We start from the raw sequence: 15,015 nt of genomic DNA, 5'->3' as shown, positions 1-15,015 counted from the left end.
TCCTGGGTAAAGAGGTGGCAAAGCATACTCATTTAAAGCTTGCATGAAAATACGAGGGACTGCTGCAGGGAAGAATGAAATGCTTCATTTATTACAACAGAAACCCATTTGTGTGAATATGTATTCTTGTTGTTTATGGTGACTGGGTAAGTGGATTAATATTGCAATCCAGTAGAAACCTATGGAACTTAAAGTGGCTCAGAATTAAGAAATGTTTATTTATATGATTTTAAAATGAATTAATGCCATCAATACCTTAATTATATAATAGTTTATATAAAACCTCTGAAAGGCTTGCCTAAGGAGAATTGACTTAGCTCAATTTCTGAAACCTAGTATAATCTCTTTCCTCGGTCAGGGCCTTCTTCAAATTCAAGAACAAAATGAAAAGTTATTTGGGAAAGTACACTATTTTTATTAGTTATCATTTTCTTCTGCTTCTATCTTTTATATTACTGAATTCCTTGTTTGTTACAATTAGACTGTCTAGGTTTTGTTATATTTTTCTGAAATATAATTCAGTAATTAGTTTTTTTATATATATAGTAGTCACATTTTCTAGGTGAACTTTTTAACAGTAAGATTTTTTCAAATGACATACAACATTTTAAAAATCCATTAATCACAATTTGAAAATACTGAGCAAAAATAAACACGATATGATAAATACCTAATCAATATCTTTGTTCCAAAAGATCAGTAATAAAACTTGTTCAACTAGTGTGCAGCTATACTATAAACCCCTCACCAAAATAATTGCTACAAGTATGAACATTAATTGCTCATTCACGGATTAAAATATATTTTAGATCTCAAGGATATCACTGCATTCTATGGAAGATGAACAAACAGAAAAGCTTCCAGTACTAACTCAAGATGAACTAGAAGATATTAAAGATCCAGGTATTATAACAAATCAAATAGCAATTTTGGAAGCTCAGTGTCATGAAATGAAACCAAACTTGAGTGCCATCGCTGAATATAATAAAAAGGTAAGAATTTTTCCAGATTGTTATAGAATCCTTACAACCTAATATAGATCTTTGACAAGATTAGAACCTCAGTTGTAATTTATATTTCTGTTTTTAATTAGTGAAGTCCCACCTTAGAAATATGTATCACTGATTCTTATAGAAACCATAACATAAATGTGAGCAATAAATAAATGTATGAGTTAGTTAGGATGATCTTTGCCAGGCAGCTGATGGATCCAGATGAATTCTAGAGGGTAGTCTGATGTAAACAGCAATCTGATAGCTGTTTGGTTGAGTACCTAGTCAATCTCTAGAATACAGAGGTAACAAGGACTCTTGATGAAATCACCCCTGAGTGGCCTCTTTCTGAATGCTGATCCTGGGAAGCTTCTTTGTGTATTAACAAACTCCAGGATATTATATGACACTACAGATGCCAGAGTACCAGTGGAAAAAAGATCAGGACACAGGTAGGAATCCATTTCAGGTTTACACTGTGGCAATACAGAGGGCAAACTATGATTTTAGTTTTCTCTGCCCTTCTTACAGAATCCAAGAATTGTACACCTGTGGCTCTATTTAGGATGACATGTGCCTGTTTTGGGAGGCAGGAAGATCTCCCCAATATCTTTTTAAGAGCCCTTTTTATGACACCTACATCTGTGTTTAATGTAACACTAAGATTAAAAACTTGTCTTCCTGGAATATAGGAAAGTAAGGAAAACAGTGCTGTTCAACAGGATAAGAGAATCCAGCTATCTTCTGTAAATCCAGATATTGAAAATATTTACAAAAATTTAAAACAATGTCATTCTTATTAATTTTTTGTTGTTGTTAAAAATAGGGTTTTTTCATGAAAAATATTTGTCAGTAACTAATGATTTTCCAGGCAAAAATGGGTATGATCAAAAACAAAGATGGCAAGGACCTAACAGAAGAAGAAGAGATCAAGAAAAGGTGGCAAGAATATACGGAAGATCTGTATAGGAAGGATAACAATATCGGGGATAGCTTTGACGGTGTGGTCAGTGAGCTAGAGCCAGACATCCTGAAGAGTGAGGTTGAATGGGCCTTAAGAAGCATTGCTAATAACAAGGCAGCAGGAGACGACGGCATCCCAGCTGAACTGTTCAAAATCTTGCGAGATGATGCTGGCAAGGTAATGCATGCTATATGCCAGCAAATTTGGAAAACACAGGAATGGCCATCAGATTGGAAAAAATCAACTTACATCCCCATACCAAAAAAGGGAAACACTAAAGAATGTTCAAACTATCAAACAGTGGCACTCATTTCACATGCCAGTAAGGTAATGCTCAAGATCCTGCAAGGTAGACTTCAGCAATTCATGGAGCAAGAATTGCCAGATGTACAAGCTGGGTTTAGAAAAGGCAGAGGAACTAGGGACCAAATTGCCAATATCTGCTGGAAAATGGAAAAAGCCAGGGAGTTTCAGAAAAACATCTATTTCTGTTTTATTGACGATTCTAAAGCCTTTGACTGTGTGGACCATAACAAATTGTGGCAAGTTCTTAGCGGTATGGGAATACCAAGTCATCTTGTCTGCCTCCTGAAGAATCTGTATAACGACCAAGTAGCAACAGTAAGAACAGACCACGGAACAACGGACTGGTTTAAGATTGGGAAAGGAGTACGGCAGGGCTGTATACTCTCACCCTACCTATTCAACTTGTACGCAGAACACATCATGCGACATGCTGGGCTTGAGGAATCCAAGGCTGGAGTTAAAATCGCTGGAAGAAACATTAACAATCTCAGATATGCAGATGATACCACTTTGATGGCTGAAAGCGAAGAGGAACTGAGGAGCCTTATGATGAAGGTGAAAGAAGAAAGTGCAAAAGCTGGCTTGCAACTAAACCTCAAAAAAACAAAGATTATGGCAACCAGCTTGATTGATAACTGGCAAATAGAGGGAGAAAATGTAGAAGCAGTGAAAGACTTTGTATTTCTAGGTGCGAAGATTACTGCAGATGCTGACTGCAGTCAGGAAATCAGAAGACGCTTAATTCTTGGGAGAAGAGCAATGACAAATCTCGATAAAATAGTTAAGAGCAGAGACATCACACTGACAACAAAGGCCCGCATTGTTAAAGCAATGGTGTTCCCTGTAGTAACATATGGTTGCGAGAGCTGGGCCATAAGGAAGGCTGAGTGAAGGAAGATCGATGCTTTTGAACTGTGGTGTTGGAGGAAAATTCTGAGAGTGCCTTGGACTGCCAGAAGATCAAACCAGTCCATCCTCCAGGAAATAAAGCCAGACTGCTCACTTGAGGGAATGATATTCAAGGCAAAACTGAAATACTTTGGCCACACAATGAGAAGACAGGACAGCCTGGAGAAGCTGCTGATGCTAGGAAGAGTGGAGGGCAAAAGGAAGAGGGGCCGACCAAGGGCAAGGTGGGTGGATGATATTCTAGAGGTGACGGACTCATCCCTGGGGGAGCTGGGGGTGTTGACGACCGACAGGAAGCTCTGGCGTGGGCTGGTCCATGAAGTCACGAAGAGTCGGAAGCAACTGAATGAATAAACAACAACAACAAACTAATGATTTAATATTTTTACATGATTCAATAGATAAATATTTTATGAATGCCAGTTTTAATCTTTAAGACAGTAAATATTGATAAGTATAACCTATACGAACAAAAGCTTTTTTGGGGTCCTCCATAATTTTAAAAGTGGGAAGGGGTCCTCAGAAAAAAAGGTTTAAGAAACAGTGTTCTAGACTGATTCAAAGGATTGTGAGTTGGGAGCACTTTTCTGCTTTGGTTCTGCTCCTCAAGTAGGTAGTACTAGTTGCTGATAATGTCATGAGTAAGGATGGCGAGCAGGGGGCTCTCACCCAGACTGTCAAGTGCATGCGTAGCACTGAGGAACTGTTCAGCCATTCAAAGAGACACAGATCGGGACCGCCTTAACCTTTGGGGTTTATATGGCTGGGTTTTCCCACGCTTTCTCAGTTTGTTAGGATTCTTGTTAAGTACTACTAATAAATATTAGAGACCAAGTCCTCGCCTCAGTGTGTTTCCTGGTAATCAGGACAGATAATGGGAGAAGATGTTATCAATGTGACCCAGGAGTTTGATCCTCTTCCCACTATTATTTAACATCTAGAAGACGACTTTGGAAGAGGTCATCCATCAGTTCAGAGTACAGTATCATTCATTTGGCTGATGTATTAGTTTTCACCTGTAAAGCCTTTATGGCTTGGCACCTAAGTATTTGCAGGACCACCAAACTTATCTGTCCAGTTTGTTCCTCCAACACGTGGGTGATGAGAATGTGAGATTAAGGAATGAGGGGGAGAGAACAATGATTTTCTGGGTGTGACCTTGTATTATGGAATACAGTTATAATCAAAATTATTCAACCCCCATTGCAAATCATGTCAAAATGTACAGACTTTCAGCTGTTTGCAATGAACAAATCAAACAAAAGCAATTGAAACAGCTCAACACAACAAATGCTTCAAGTGGTGTCCCCAAATTCAACTGAAAATACAACTTATAATGACTTCTCCAGTCTCAAAATTATCAACCCCCTGAATAGAATCTGTCACAACAGCACACATACAGCATGCAAAACAGATGTTGTCTCAAGCACACCTGATTCAACTAATCAAGGGCTTCATTAGTTGCACCAGGTGTGCTTGAGCTGGAACACATGAAATACCTGAACTGGCTAGGGGTTTGTTGAGTGTCATGTTTGACTGCATGTTAGAAATACAGTATGGCTAAGTCAAAAGACTGGTCCAAAAAGGTAAGAGAAGAGATCATCGCCCTTCACAAACAAGGAACAGGATACACAAAGATAGCAAAGGCACTGAATGTTCCTAGAGACACCGTTGGAAGCATAGTTAGCAAGTTCAAAGTTAAAGGAAGAGTGGTTACGCTACCTGGACGGGGCAGAAAAAGGAAGCTGTCAGTGGCTGCAACCAGAGGTCTGAGAAGGCAGGTGGAGAGAAACCCTCAAGTGACTGCAAAAGACCTGCAGCAAAACTTGGTGGCAACAGGCACTGAGGTTTCAGTGAGCACAGTAATGCGTGTACTAAACATAGGTTTCCATGCCAGAACTCCAAGACGTACACCACTACTGACCCAAAAGCACAAGAAAAGTCAGCTCCAATATGCTCAAAATCATATAAATAAGCCACAGAAGTTTGGGGATTCTGTTCTGTGGAGCGATGAAACAATACTGGAACTTTTTGGCCCGATGGATCAGTGGTATATCTGGAGGAAGAAGAATGAAGCATACGCTGAAAAGAACACTGCCTACAGTTAAGCATGGTGGTGGCTCGGTGATGCTCTGGGGCTGCTTTGCATCCTCTGGCACAGGAAACCTGCAGCGTGTGGACAGCAAGATGGATTCATTGAAGTATCAGGAAATCCTAGGAGAAAACATCATGCTGTCTGTAAGGAAGCTGAAGCTTGGGCATCATTGGACCTTCCAACAGGACAATGATCCCAAGCATACCTCAAATTCCACTCAGGCTTGGATGCAGAAGAAGTCCTGGAAGATTCTACAGTGGCCAGCACACTCACCTGACTTAAACCCCATAGAAAATCTCTGGTGGGATTTGAAGAAGGCGGTTGCAGCACGCAAATCCAAGAATATTACTGAACTGGAGGCTATTGCTCATGAGGAATGGGCTAAGACTCCTCAGGAACGCTGCCAGAAGCTGGTGTCTGGCTATGCATCTCGTTTGCAGCAGGTCATAACAGCAAAAGGGTGCTCTACTAAGTACTGAAGATGCTTGCTATGAAGGGGTTGAATAATTTTGAGACTGGAGAAGTCATAAGTTGCATTTTCAGTCGACACTGGGGACACCACTTGAAGCATTTGTTGTGTTGAGCTGTTTCAATTGCTTTTGTTTGGTTTGTTCACCGCAAACAGCTGAAAGTCTATATTTTGACAATCAACCTGATTTGCAATGGGGGTTGAATAATTTTGATTACAACTAGTTTATTTTTGGAGTTCTGAATAGAATAGTGCTCTCCCTGATAGCATTTCAGAGGACAGTTGACTGAATTGTTCTATAGTACTTTTAATAAATAAGAAGCAGGAAAGTTGATCAAGCCAGGTTGAAGATGGGTTTACATTAATTTTTAAAAACATTCTTACGGTTTTATGCAGCTTTATAAATTGCTGGGAAGTCATGTGGAACTATTAATATAAAAATGCTATAAATAAATGAATAATTGCTTGAGATAAAGCATCTACAGAACAGTCAAGAAAATAAGTTCAACTCTCTTCTAGCAAACTATCCTTTCTTTGAGATGCAAAGACTTCATACATTAATTCATTTTTTCTATACAATCAAACCCTCTCAGCATACTTACTTTGTAGCAGTCACTTTTTTATTCAGTCCACGTTCACTCAGCAATTATTCATCCTTGATCCAATCTCTTGTTTTACCAAACACACTTAAGTACCCTGTTACTACTGCATTTAAGATAATTTTGTGTTTCTCCTATTATACCCAGTTCTCACCTCCATCTAAAAAGAAAGATGTCTTATAGACAGCCATTTTCATTTCTTCCTTGTAACAAACCACATTCTCCCTACTACCTTTCTACGAGCATTTTTGTCTCCATTTTCCCATCTGTTGTCATCAGTAGGGTAATCTTCACACCTGTAGTCCTTGTTACCTCATACAATCTAACATTAGCTCCAAGTCATTCTGGTTCTTTTGGTTGCCAAGTATCCTATGTTGGCTAACCCAGCACCACTGACATTCGAAAGTACAGCTACTTTCATTTTCCCCTTTAACATACTTTTAATGTTACTAAAAGTGATCTTTTACATTTATCTATAAATACATTAACAGTAAGGGGGCATCACATATCCTTGTCTTACTTCCTGATCAATGTTGAACCATTTGCTAAGTATTCCATTTACTTCCATCTTTTACTGTTTTTATTTCATTCAGTACCTATATTTGCCATATTCAGGGGAAAAGTTCTATTATTCAAGTCTATTCACCTTATTATACTTTTCAAAATCAACAAATGCGCGATAAACTAACTTCCTCAATTCATACATTTCTCAATGTAACCCTCTGTCCAGCATAAAGTCACACTCCACTTCCCAAATGTTGCTCATAGTCACCTTTCATAAGGTTTCAGTCAACAGCTTTCCAGCGCTTAACAAACTACTACAGGTAGTCCTTGCTTAACGACCAGAGTTATGGCACTGCTGAACGAATGGTACTTAGGCCCAGTCCCCAAAGTTACAGCTATTGCTGTGCCCCTGCGGTCATGTGATAAAAAAATTGGGTGCTTGGCAGCGTGCCCGCACTTACGACCACAGGGGCACTTCAGTTCCCCCCTCCCGCCTCTCTCCCCTCCATCTCAGCCCATTTGGCTGCCCTGCACAGCAGCACTCCTTGGCAGTGGCCTCAAGCCCTGTGCTACAGCCAGCCACCCCAGCACCACAATACAAAGCCCCAGCCGCCCTGTGCTCCGCAGGCCCTGCCGTGCCCAACTCACCTTTGCCACCTTCCTGCTGCTGATGAGGCATGCCTGCTCTTGTCCTATGTGAGGCAACTGCTAGCCACACCAGGCTATGTTCCCAAGGCTGCTCACACCATTCTCCAGGTCATGCATGCTGTTCTCACGATGCTTCAGAAGGCCTCTAAAGGCTTTATGAAGCATTGCAAGAATGGCGTGCATGATTTAGAGAACAGTGGTTGCAGCCTTCTCGCAAGGTTTCATAAGCCTTTACTTCAGCCCCAGTGTTGCCGCCGAGGAGAACTGCTGTGCAGGGCAGCCAAAATGGCGGAGATGGGGGGAAGAGATAGGAGGGTGTAGGGAGTTGAAGAGGAGGCAGTCTCTTATCTTACCAAGCCTCTAAGCTGGGCGGGACCAAGCCAGGAATGGCTTGGATCGTGGTGGTCGTTAGGGCCTTGCTAGGTCGTTAGGACCAGTGGGGTTCAGTTAACAATGGCAACAGGACTGCCAGGATTGCTGTCGCTAAGTGATGTGGTTACATGACATCGTGATTTACTACTGCATCGCTTTGCAATGGAAATTCTGGTGCCAATTACTGTTGTAACTCGAAGACTGCCTGTATAAGTTTTTGTATTCACTCGTTACCTTTTCCTCGTATAGGGGAGAATGACAGCATTCACTGAAATTCAGAGCCATTTATGAAAAATTATATTCTATTTAAAAACTATTTACCTTTTGTGGATAGGATAGCAATGAATATACTTTCTGTCTTGTAAAACAAAGAAACCCTGCATAGGGCTGGGAGACCAGGAAGAAAGAAATGACAATAAATAAGAGTGGGTTAGGAAAAACAATAGCACATACAATGAAGTCATACTGACTTATCCAGGTAATTGTATACCAAGTATTTGCTAGATCTGATAGGTAATTGAATTCAATTGTCAGATTGCTGAATTTTATGAGGTTACAACTCTAAATTACTAAATGGGATTTAAATTCATAAATAGTACAGGTAGTCCTCAGGTTATGATGGCAGTTGGGACTGGGATTGCTGTTGCTAAGCGATGTGGTCGTGAAGCGCAATATCACATGACCACATCGCTTAGCAAAGGCAATCCAGGCAGTCCTGGTTGCCATTGTAACCCCAAGACACATTGGTTGTTAAGCAAGAAATGGCAGGAGTCCCAGGTAAGGAGCACGGGGGTGCTGCAGGGGGGTGGGAGAGGCTGGCACAGGTTGCACGCAAGCTGGGGGAGGAGTTCAGTGGCTGAGAGAAGGCAGGCGCAGGTGCCTGCAAGCACAGGGAGGCCAAGGGAAGGAGGGCTGGCGTGGTGCACAGGGAGGTTGGGAGTGGGGACTTACCAGAGCAACTTGCAACCTTCCCTGCCAGCTTCCCCATTGACCTTGCGTGTAGGAAGCTGGCACGGAAGGTCACAAATGTCAATCGCAGGATGCTGCAACCATCTAAGTGCCAGCTGGTTGCCAAACACCCAAATTGCGATCATATGACGGGGGGGGGGGATGCTGGGACAGCTGTAACTTTGAGGACCAGTTGTAAGTATCACTCGTGCAGCGCCGTCGCAACTTTGAGCAGTTGCTGAACAAGTGGTCGGTAAGCAAGGACTACCTGTAGTTAAGGATGACACAGCTGTTGCAGTATTTCAGCAGCATTAAGCCTCATTGAATTGTTAAATACTCTTCTTAATTTCATTTAGCTGATTTTTAAATTTTATTTTAGGAAGAGCTGTATCTAAAACGTGTGGCAGAGCTGGATGAAATTACCAATGAGAGAGACAAATTCAGGGAAGCCTATGAATGTCTTCGGAAAAAACGGCTTAATGAATTTATGGCAGGATTTAATGTAATAACAAATAAGCTAAAGGAAAACTACCAAATGCTTACACTAGGAGGAGATGCAGAACTCGAGCTTGTTGACAGTCTGGATCCTTTCTCTGAAGGAATCATGTTCAGGTTGGTATTGCATGTAATTTTCTTAATTTAAATTAAGCCATTTTAAAAGCATGACGCTCCTATTACATACATAGTTTTACAATGTTAATTAAATATTTTCTGTAGAGTTAATCAATCATGCAAAGTTAGACTGATTAACTCTACAGAAAATATTTGACATAACAAACCACAGATTAACATGGTTAACCAAACAAATCTAGCATTCTCACAGATTTCTTAAATCCCTTTCTCCTTTCCTATGGAGATGATTGAAAGTTTTTGCTTATAGTTTCAATTCAAGGCAGATTGCTCTGTTTTGTTTAGCTGAAAATTAGGGTAAAGAAAATTATGGTTAGTAGAAAGTACCTTTAAAACACAGTCTGTGAATCTGGCTTATCTTCTCTAACAACCATTAGGGTTCAGACAATTCATGGAACTAGTTAATACAAAAAAGAAGAAAAATGTACCATCTCATAATTACATCAGAGGAAAGAGGTAGGAGAAGTATGAAAACTTGACAGGCTGAGGTAGTCCTTGTTTAGTGACCACAATTGGGACCGGCAACTCAGCCATTAAGTGAGACAGTCAATAAGTGAAACCACAACTTCTTATGATCTTATTTCAGATTTCTTTTGCTTTACAGACCTGCGAAGGTCACAAATGTGAGGATTGGTCCTAAAGTTACTTTTTCATCACAATTGTAACTGTGAATGGTCGCTAAACAAGAACTACCTGTATGTTTAACTGTTGATATAGTTGAACTGAAGAGTAGTATTCATACATAACTGAGCTGACATAGATGCCTTCAAAAACTCTGAACTTTTTGTTTTTTGAGCCAGTCTACTGTAATGGTTACGGTGTTTGACTATGAACATAGAGACCCTGGTTCTAATTTCTCTGTAGCTGGGAAATGTCTTTGGGCCCGTCACTGTCTCTCAGCCCAACCTATCTCACAGGTTTGTTGTTTGGGGGGAAATAGGTCTTGTACTATGCTTAGTTATAAGCACACATCAAACAAAAAGATTTCAAATACTAAACATAGAGAAGAAATCCTAAATTTGTTTTTAAGAGAATGTGAAGTGAAATTCTAAATTTTTACCAATAGAATTTTGATAAAGTCGTATTTCATATAAAGTATCTAACCTGCTGAAAAGGAAGTATGGTAGATGCCTACGGGGTGGTACACAGGTATATTAGCACTACATTGGGGACTTAGGATATAAAATAAGGGCTCAGGATACAAAATAAGGGCTAAGGGTATGGGCCACAAAAACTTAATTTCAGAGCTTACCAAACTTGTTAATCTGTAGAGTAACAATTGATCTTAATCTTAGCCCCTAGTTTGCAGTATAATGATTCTAATGTGTCTATAGGATTAGTGGGAAATTGAGATGATAGATATAATGTGTTTTTGATATGCTTAAAGCATCATGGTGTTAAAGTGAAATTAAATAAAGTGTACATTCATGAATATCATCTTTCAGTGTTCGGCCACCAAAGAAAAGTTGGAAGAAGATATTTAACTTGTCAGGTGGAGAGAAGACACTGAGCTCATTAGCTCTGGTTTTTGCTTTACATCATTACAAGCCAACCCCCCTCTATTTCATGGATGAAATTGATGCAGCCCTTGATTTTAAAAATGTTTCCATTGTAGCATTTTACATATATGTAAGTATTGTAGAAGTTAATATCATTCAAACTTTACGTACATTAATTAATATCAAGCTAACAGTAGCTGTACATAAAGGTATTGAGAAAAGGTCCTGAACTCTTTGGAAATGTACACTCCCACAAATTAAAAAATGAAATCTGAAAATTATTTTTCTTTGGATCAGAATGTTAGATTAATTCACAACAGAGCAAAAACTGTGTATCAATAGTGTAGAAAATACACATGACCAGTATTTTAATGAATGCATACCCATCATATTTCTTTTCAAAGTAAGCAACATTTTGCAGAGCACAGATAAAGAATAAGAAATAACAAAGCAATAATTAAAGGCATGAGATAAGAAAAGGAAACAGTTAAAAGTAGTTTATACCAACACCATTCAGTATGTATCTCCATACATTTCTCTCCTTGCAAACCATCATTGATTCTACCATATCTCTTCTTCTTTGCCTTTTGTTCTTGTCTCTGTTTTTGAGGGTATCTACTCCATCCAACCATACTTTCTCATTCTTCTCCTTTCTTTTCATACATTCACACTTTCTTCAGTCAGTTGTTGAAGTGGGCAGCCATATGAATTGGATGGATGGAGTAAGTTTCATAATTTGATCCTTATCGTTTCTACGTGACTAAACCATTTCAGTCTACATTAATTCAGCACTCATTCATTATTGTTTTATCACACTTAAACATTCCATTCCCTGGTACTTTTTTGTTTCTCCTGACATGCCCAACTGTTATTAAAAGAAAGGAGTAGAAACGTGCTCTAAAAGAGAACCCTTTTTGCTTCTTTTGACAAATGAAGATTCTTCCCAATAGGCTACATACTATCCACTATGTTTCTGCAAGCATTTGCAAGTTCTCTATCCATTTTCCCATCTTTAGTACGTACTCTACCATAATACACAAATTCATCTATTTGCTTTAATTTTTTGCCATTTATGTATTGTAAAGATAATTCTCAGCCAACAATACGTCACCTGTATACAAATGTACATGTCCATTCACATTCCCAGTCAAAACACCTCTAACTAACATCAACAGAAATATTAGTTTTCATTATTTGATATTTCATTCTAACTTCATTCAGCTAAAAATCATCTTCTCCATTTTTTTTAATAAAACATTCCATTATTGAAGCCTTTTATCTCTATTTTATGCTTTCTCTAAACCAGCATATTCTGACATAGGTTTTTGGGTGCTGAGTAGCAAAAATCTGGTCTGTGCACTCCCTATCTAGAATGAAGCTGCCCTGTACTTCCCAAATGTTGCCTGTCAACTCCTCTGGTACCTTTGCAGTCAACGTTCTGCCAAATGCTTTCCCAGGCAACACTTAACAAACTAGTCCCACTGTAATGTTTGTATTCACTCATCCAATCTTTTCTTTTGTATAAAGAAGAGTAACAGCCTTCTTCCAATCACAGGCACACATGCTGTCACTATTGTTCCTATACAAATCTCTAAAATATTCCTTTAACCATTCCTACACTTAAATTTCATTCAGAATCATTTCATTAGTTTTATTCCTCTTTACTTAATTAAAGGCTCCTTCTTTTTCCTCTTTACCCATTTCCAAAATGAATTTTTGTTTTTATCAAATTTGGCCTTTTTTCTGCATCTTTCAGTCTTAAACTCCTTGCTCATATTGACTAGGTTTTTTGCAAGAATCTTTTTTGCTACATCTTTAAACTACATAATCAGAACATACATTTTTCCAAGCAGATAGGCTTGAAAAATCAGTCCAAGTTCAAATAATAAAGTATAATGCAGTGTTTCCCATTTTCTTTAACACCCAAGTAGTTTTCAGGAGGAGTCCTGAAATGAAAACTGCGTGCCCTTATATTAAAAACTCAGGAGGCTTTTTTCCACTTATCTGCAGGGAATGAACTAATTTTAGAGATGCGGGACAGCTTTCTACCTTCCTCATAGGAAAGCCCAATTAATAATCTGATTTTTTTTTTTCCTAAGCTAGTTTAAGAGGGTTACTAATATTGATGCTTAGGTCAGTACTGAGAAGCTCCGATTCTATTACTGTAATTGGCAAGGAGGTTTACTGGGAAATTACTGTGTTGTGAATATTAACACAAAATGTATTCCAATTTCCAGGAGCAAACAAAAAATGCACAGTTCATCATAATTTCTCTGCGAAACAACATGTTTGAAATAGCAGATAGACTCATTGGTATTTACAAGACTTATAATACAACAAAAAGTGTGGCAACAAATCCCAAAGTTGTTGCATCAAAAGGACTGGCTGAACTTGGATCCACAGGATGCTTCTGAATATGGAATTTACTTTTTAACATTTTTTTTCCTAATGAAAATTTGCCAATAATCAGTTTAATATCTATTTTCTATAAGTGGTTTTTAAACTTAATATTGAGTGTCCATTCTGTTAAGCAATATAAATCTCTTCAACTCTAAGTGACTTCTTAAAATAGGCAAATAATTCTGTATTGTTAACAATCATACATGACTTTTCGTAGCAGCATCTAAACTGATTAAAATGGTGGATTTTTTTTAAAATACCAACAGCATATTTTGAGAGTGAAAATAAAATTTTGACAAATTTCTCTGTATATTGCAAAGGTATTCTGGTAGATAAATAAGTTGATAAAGAAAGGTTTATGAAAAGCAAGCAGTGTGTGTGTGATACTGTGCCAGCTGCAATATGGCTTATTTGATTTGGCTGGCTTTGGGATTGATTCAGCAACTGGAACCCAACTACAATAAACCATGGTTAAGCAGACCCTGGCTTGAATACCATCTAAGCCAAGTCTAAAAATTATTTCACCAATAATATAAATATTATCACCAAAATATATTCACACTATGTGGAGTTGCAGAACAAAACACGGTGACTTTACTGATGGACACATTTTTATTTACTTACTTAAATTTATATCACTGCCCATCTCCCCCAACGGGGACAAATGGATTCAAGGAAAATTCCATGGTTCTGAACCAGACTAACATCCATCAAGCACATGGTGCTTACATAAGTTGTATTAAACTTTTTGTGTGATTATCTCCAGTGCAGCAGTTTCCCAAAAAGAGGCTGAGGAACTTTTCGCACCCTGGAAAAATACATTAACAAGGAAATGCTAAGTTATATGAACGATGGCCTGATTTAGTATAAGACTGCTCTTTATGTTCCACCAGACAGAAAGTTAATATTAAAGGAAAGGTTGCAAGTGACTCCTATGTCACCCCTGCTGCTCTTTCTCCCAAGGAAACCCACTACGGAGTATAAGATCCCAGGAATCTCATCTGTAGCGCATGCTCACACTGAAGCACATGCATACCCCACCCAGCCTCACTTTAGCCAGCCTGCTTGTTAGCTGCCCAGGACCTGCAACTTCCGGCTGGCTTCCCCATTGATTTTGCTTGTGGGAAGCCTGCAGGAAGTTGCAAGTTGCAGTCACACAAGGTCCTCCTTACCAATGGCAATGGGGACTGCCAGGGTCACCGTTGCTAAGCAATGCAGACATGTGACATCATGCTTAGTGACAGAAATTCCAGTCCCAATTACCATTAAGTGAGGACTACCTGTATGGGTTATACTGAAACTTACAAAATGGTTTGAATATTACTTCTGGAGCTTATTCCTTTTGTGAGACAGGCACCTTTGGAGGCCAGGACCTAGTTTGGTCTTCTCTGGGCTCTGACTGAGGAAGAGAGTGTTCTGGGGCAACTTCCTACAGTTGGGCTTTATATTTTACAGCAAGAAGGTATTGTCCATAGCAAGGGAGGATAAAGAATAATGTTCTTTAGCACATCTTCCTTTAACTCCATGTTTTTGAATTGGAGTGAAGTAAAATGAATGTTCATCTGTAGTAACCTTAAAAATGGTTTAGCCATTTTCCATGCTTCCCGACAAATAGGAGTGTTCCCAAAATGGAAAATGCTTTGTTTCGTACCTGAAACAAACACATCACATTCTCAAACT

The 15,015-nt window shown here is 39.0% G+C and overlaps 1 protein-coding gene across 1 annotated transcript in view; it reads left to right on the top strand.

The window, feature by feature from the left end:
• SMC4 (structural maintenance of chromosomes 4) overlaps positions 1-13,645 on the top strand; it is a 70,743-nt gene extending 57,098 nt beyond the window's left edge. The window contains exons 21-24 of the mRNA XM_063306501.1: positions 810-992; positions 9,186-9,418; positions 10,882-11,065; positions 13,173-13,645. Coding sequence (XP_063162571.1) covers positions 810-992; positions 9,186-9,418; positions 10,882-11,065; positions 13,173-13,349 — 777 coding nt within the window. The 3' untranslated portion in view covers positions 13,350-13,645. The remainder of the gene's footprint in view (positions 1-809; positions 993-9,185; positions 9,419-10,881; positions 11,066-13,172) is intronic.
• The last annotated feature ends 1,370 nt before the right edge of the window (positions 13,646-15,015 follow it).

This window comes from Candoia aspera, chromosome 6 (genome assembly GCF_035149785.1).
Source record: "Candoia aspera isolate rCanAsp1 chromosome 6, rCanAsp1.hap2, whole genome shotgun sequence".
Taxonomy (NCBI): Eukaryota; Metazoa; Chordata; class Lepidosauria; order Squamata; family Boidae; genus Candoia; species Candoia aspera.
Note: the sequence above shows the minus strand (reverse complement) of the source record. Positions and strands in the feature narration are given on the sequence as shown.